Source organism: Hypanus sabinus, chromosome 4 (assembly GCF_030144855.1).
Source record: "Hypanus sabinus isolate sHypSab1 chromosome 4, sHypSab1.hap1, whole genome shotgun sequence".
NCBI lineage: Eukaryota > Metazoa > Chordata > Chondrichthyes > Myliobatiformes > Dasyatidae > Hypanus > Hypanus sabinus.
In genome coordinates this window covers 40,480,122-40,486,121 of record NC_082709.1, presented here as the reverse complement: position 1 = coordinate 40,486,121, position 6,000 = coordinate 40,480,122, and the positions used below count along the sequence as shown (strand labels likewise).

Genomic DNA, 6,000 nt, shown 5'->3' with positions numbered 1-6,000 from the left:
GCATACCACACATTCTGAAGCTGTGCCTCCCTGATCTAGACTTGCTAGCCATTGGAAACATCCTCCTTTCATCTAGTCTGTCTAGTTCTGTTACAATATTAATGGACAGAAAATTATTAGGATGAATACTTGACCATGTTTCTGATACACAATACCAGAAAATAGAGGTGCACATCATAAGCACAAGCATTATTTTAAAATACGAGGAAGTCTATAGTTGCTGTAAATCCAAAGCAACATACACATAAAGTGCTGGAGGAACTCAGCAGGCCACTCCCTCTCCTAGCTGATTCCTTTGTCTCCAGCCCTCTACCATTCCAACCCACCTAGTTTCACCTTTTACTTTCTAGCTATCCTCCTTCCCCTCCTCCCACCTTTTTATTCTGACATTGTCCCCCACCCACCCCCATTTCCTTTCCAGCCCTGAAGAATGGGCTCAACCTGAAACGGCTGCTGTTTACCCATGTCCATAGATGCTGCCTGACCTGCTGAGTTCCTCCTGTATTTTTTGTCCATTGCTGAGCATTTCTTGAAGTCCTATTGTGGAGTTTGAGATTATGTGAAGGATGAATAGAGATATTAATAAAATACACAGTAGTGGAACACTAAGATAGTTAAATAGGAAGACTCCTCTTTGGCACAAAAGAAATTCTTTAGCTTCTCAGAATCAGAATTGTGGATTGAGGCATTTAATGGTGGTTTATAAAGGAAATAGTTATTTTACAAACCTTTAGTCTTCCAAAATGATACCCATTAGAAAGTGAATTTACGTTTATGATGTTGTACAAAGGTTTGATTTAGCGTACTTAATTCTTAGTTAGAGGTTCATGGTTTAAATTTCACTCCAGGACCTAAGCACATACCTAAGTTAAATGCTTCGGAGTAAAGATGAGCGAGTGTTGCATGTTCTGTGGTGATCAGATGAGATATTAACTCAAAGGTCGGACTGGCTGGTCATGTTCTTAAGGCATTACAGAACAAAAGACACCAAACACTGGACCATTTGTCTCGCTGTTTGAATGCATGGTTATGTGTAATTAATCAAGGTGAAAGGTACTAGAATCATTACTGAAATATCAAAAAACAAAACTCCTGGAGATGAATTAACAAAATGTGAGTTTCTAACATCAAGGTCCCAACTATAAAATTACAAGACAGGTTTGCAAGTCAGTTCATGAAGCATATAGAACTTTCACAAAGCTACCTGTGAACTATACTAGCAGATAATAGAGAAGTATGCAGCTGCATAAATAAAATATGCATTTAAAAATAATTCAAGGATAGATAATTAGACGGGAAATTCAAAATTATAATATATTGTCTTTGAAACTTGAATAAATGGGTAATGCAGGCTAGATTTCCTGTGCTTTACTTGATTAATGTTTGTACGGAGAGGAAAGGATTGCAAAACCTTTCATCAAGGAATAAAAGTGGTTGAGCAGTATCCTACTCTATGACTGGTCTCTAGAAAGAACAAGCTAAAGGCTCAAAAGGTTTTCTTTTGTCCAAGATTTCTGATTGAGGTGCATCCCAGAATGCATTATCCCCTGATGTCAACCACATGTGTTTAGGAATTTGTTGTCCAGAGTACCCCATCTCTTATACTTAGGAGGCAGTGGTTTCCTGTGATCCAGGTTCATCATCCTCAGAATTTTTTTCCTTTCATCCAGTCGGAGGTCCCTTAAATTTCCTGTATTTTCGCATTTGATAATGTAGCCTGCAGGGTCTGCGGTTTTACTAACTACATAAAACGTCCCTTATATATCTAATCTTCTGTCCTTGGAATGCATTGCCCCCAGTATCAAGTTCTATTTCCTCAGAATTTACTGCTTCTGGTATCTGATCCCATGTACATAGAATTTACTGTCTCCTGGCATCCTGCTTCAGTTCCTCAGAATTTACTGCTTCTGGTATCTGATCCCATGTCCTGAGAACTTGGTCTCCTGTGGTTTATAATGCTATGTCTTCAGAATTTACAGTCCCTGTTATCCAGTTCCATGTTTTCAGAATATACTGTTGGCTGGTATCTGATCCGATAGCCTTGAATTTACAGTTCTTGGTGTCCAAAGCGGGTTCTGAGAATTTACTGATCCCTTTGTTTCTAATCCTTCCTTGTTGGAGTCGGTAATTATCTTTTCCAGCCTTTACCTGGAACAGTTAGCAGAGTTGTTAACTATTCCTTCGTTTCTAATCTAACTTCCTGTGTTTTCTGTGCCCAGGACCCCATCCCGTGTGCACCTCGGTGCCTACATTGACGACAAGTTTCTGGTCATATAATGCAATTTCACAGCCCTGAACATTGCATCCAGCTTCCGAGATGTATAAAACAGTACAGGTTTGATGCGTGCTATCGGCGAGAAACTGTAACTGTGCCAATGTCGATATGAATAACAGCATTTTACTAGGTCCGTCGGTGGGAGCGAGATTGAGTATGCTTTTATTACATCAGGTCTCTTCGCTAGTACGATAGAAATAATACATAATTTGTTTTAAGTTCTGCTATTGAAAATGGAAAGTTGACAGTGTTTGAGCTGCATCTGGGAGACTTTCGATGGCAATTCAGTACAATGCAATGGGTGCAGTTCCGCCGACCCTGAGCCGGCGGGTAGAAGAAGCTTGAATCTGCTGCCATTCCTGTTGGCAGCGATTTACGATGAAACTGGTTCTCAGTTCCTGAGAACCGATCCCGCGGCTGACAACAGCCGCCGCGCTCCCACTGTCCTCGGCAGCCACCCCTTAGTAACCCACTCCCTCGGCTCTCAGCCACTCCGATCCCGGATCCTTTATTGAGAACAGTTCCCTCTGCCCCTCAGCCCCCGAGAACCGAGCCGACCTGGGGTGGATGCCGGTGCTAGATTGTCCCGTGCCGAGCTACCCCAAAGCCCCAAGCCGAACCAGGTTGGATCCTGGTCTTGGAATCTTGCGTCCTGTCCGGACAGCAAACCCCGAGCGGAGCCCGGATCGCCGCTGGCGTTCTGATCCTCCGATGCGTCCGCAAGCTCTGAGATGAGTTGAGCCCAGATCTATGCTGACGATGAAGCCGTTCTGTCCCGTCCCAAAGCCCGAGCCGAACCGAGTCGTTGCTGCTGTTGCGGGTCTTTCGTGCTATCCTGCCCACCCCAAACTGAGCTGAGCCCGATCAGTGATCCCACAGGGTTTGTTCTCAAACCCAAGCCAGACAAGAATTGATGCTGCTGCTGGAACATCCTGCCCTGCCTTGGTTCCAGAGATCGAGCCCTGCGCTAAACTGAGCCGAGCCGAGCCGAGCCGAGCCTTGCTCATTCCGACTCGGTGCTGATGCTGGTCCCTCAAAACCCAACCTCTGCTTCTCCTGGTCACTTGTCTGCGTCCCAGCCGCCAATATCGCGCTGGGCCAATCAGAGGCGGGTCCTGCCGCCCACGTGACGGAGCAGAACCCCCTGCCGCTCCAATCGCAGCCTAGGGATGTATCAGAAAAAGCCGGAGCGCACTGGGCGCCTCATCAATAACAAGTTTCCCTTGCGCGAGAGGGCGAGCGAGCCGCCCCAGCTACACTGCCGGCGGGAGAGGCATTCAGCCCGGCCAGCCGCTCCAGCCCAGTGTCGGTGCGTGAGAGGGAGCTGCAGGAGCGCCCAGCCCCTCCAGCGTGAGAGGACGAGCGAGCCGCCCAGTCAGTGCGGCGCACGCCAGGCAGAGAGCGAGAGAGCTGCAGGAGTGCCCAGCCCGGCCGGTGCAAGAGGGCGAGCAACCCGCCCCAAGCCCCACTGTCAGGCAGAGGGCTGCAGGAGCTTGCGGGAGAGGTAGAGGGGGTTGCAGCCGCCGGCCAGACTTGGGAGCTCACGGAGGACACATGTGGCTGTGTTGCTGCGCGCAGGATGCGTGATGTGCCCTGTGTAAGATGGTGGGGTCGGAGAACCTGAGATTGAGCCGAGGTCCACGATCCACCGCCTGTCGTCATGGTGGAGTCCCACCCGCGAGGCTGGACACTTGCTCTTCCTCTGGACTTTCTGCTGGCGACGCTGACTCTCTGCACACTACCTGTTAATCTACCAGCCTACCCTACCTCTCTGAGTGACTGCCAGACTCCCACCGGCTGGAACTGCTCCGGTAAGGCAGGAGTCCGAATTGCGAGAGAGGGGTATCTGATGAGACAGAGAGGATGGAAAAATGGGAGAGGTTGGGTTCGGGGGGGGGGTGGCGGGGGTGCTTAAGATTTTCTCTTTTACGGTTGCAATTGAATGCTGATACTCGTGCTAAAAGTTGGCGGTGATGGGTCCAAGTGTCGCGTTGCAAAGATGGGCACTTTAAAAATCAGAGGGTGGATTTCTGCTCGAATTCGGGAAAGTGCATTGTGTTCCTCTATCAATGCTGCCTGAACTGTTTTCAACAATTTCTGTTTTTATTTTTACACTTGCGCTCAGTCGATTTGATTTATTCTGGGGATGGGATGGGGCGGAGATGGAAATGTCTGCCGCAGCTTGCGTGTTCTTCCTCCGTTTGCTGACCGTTATCCCGGAGTTGTAGAAGATGCAGAAGCGAACACTCTGAGCTCTTGGCGGGCATGTACTCTCTTACCAGATCTTCAGCAGTCTCCGTGCCGTGGAGAAGCCAGACTTGGATGGAGGGCGGGGTGGCGGGGCTACCCCTGCAGGTTGCAATAGCAAAACGAATGCACCTCCGCACCTCTTCCCTCTTGCTCTCCTCCTCGCTTTTCCATGTCGCAATACACACACACACACACACACACACACACACACACACACACACACACACACACACACACACACAGCTGCCTTCAATTTCCGTCTGAAGGTTTAGATTTGCGATTAACCAACAGAAAGATTCAGAACATCAATCTTCACTGGAAGGAGACAAGCTCGCATCTAAAATACAGCTCCTTTATTTCAGTTGTAACTTCATGTCATTCTCCAAGTTGCTAACCATGAATCTATTTTTCTATATTTTATTTACTTATACATATGTATAAGTGCGTGTGCATGTACGCGCATGCAAGAGCGTGTAATCTATATATAGAATGTATATGTGTGTATATTTTAAATGTATGTCCTATTACGAGGCACGCTGCGGAGCAGATGTGAAATAGCGAAATTTCATTTAAAAGGCGAACGTGGGATTTTGCATTGAAATGAAGCGAGGCAGGGCGAGCTTTTTTTTAACAAGGCTGCTTGATGATTTCTTTTTGCAACACTTGTCCGAGTCAGGGTGCCGAAGTAACACGGCTGTTATCGAGTAGGGCCCCGATCGCCCCACGTGCCCAGCTTTTTTTTCGCAATATCTGACCTGCTTGCTATGGACACGGGAGTAGCTCGGTCACCGCCAAGTTCCCTCTTTTACCTGCCCCTCTCTCTTACTCCCTCGAAGGTTTCGAAGACAGAGGGCACGACTTGTTTCTGTGCGACGTCAATACCTGTCAGTTCGGCGGGGAGTGCTTGCGAATCGGGGAGACGATAACGTGCGATTGTCAGTTGAAGGTAAGGGACGCGCACCGCCCGGGCTGCTGTTTCCTTAGCGCTAGCGCTCTGGTGGACCCCAAACTGGGTCAGGCTGCTGGCTGTGGTTGCTCGGGATACGCAGAGTGTGGAGGGATCTTGCAGAAAGTCTGGAATGTCTGAAATGATTCCGTTTCTTTTTAGTGCAGCACTGACTATTTGCCAGTGTGCGGCTCCAACGGCAATACCTACCAGAATGAGTGTTACCTGCGGCAGGCTGCGTGCAAACAGCAGAGCGAAATAAAGGTGCTCGGAGAAGGATCCTGTTCGAACGGTATGAACATGTTCTGCAATTTGAGAGCGATGTGCGAGCGTGTGAAAGAGCGAGCGAGCCTGAAAGCGCCTTTAACCTCGTGTCTGTCACATCAGAAAATAAATCAGAGACTATCTGGTGAGAGTGTGTGTGCAAGCGTTTATAACCAAGCCAGCCTCAGACAACAGGCACTGCTCCTTATCACATTTCAAAGCTATTATTGAAGCATATTGAACGGAAATGAGAACGGCGTTCACC

The 6,000-nt window shown here is 48.1% G+C and overlaps 1 protein-coding gene across 1 annotated transcript in view; it reads left to right on the top strand.

Annotated features, from left to right (window-relative positions):
* Positions 1 to 3,474: 3,474 nt before the first annotated feature.
* LOC132392686 (tomoregulin-2-like) overlaps positions 3,475 to 6,000 on the top strand; it is an 80,581-nt gene continuing 78,055 nt past the window's right edge. Inside the window, exons 1-3 of the mRNA XM_059966904.1 lie at positions 3,475 to 4,086; positions 5,362 to 5,471; positions 5,634 to 5,763. Coding sequence (XP_059822887.1) covers positions 3,936 to 4,086; positions 5,362 to 5,471; positions 5,634 to 5,763 — 391 coding nt within the window. The 5' untranslated portion in view covers positions 3,475 to 3,935. The remainder of the gene's footprint in view (positions 4,087 to 5,361; positions 5,472 to 5,633; positions 5,764 to 6,000) is intronic.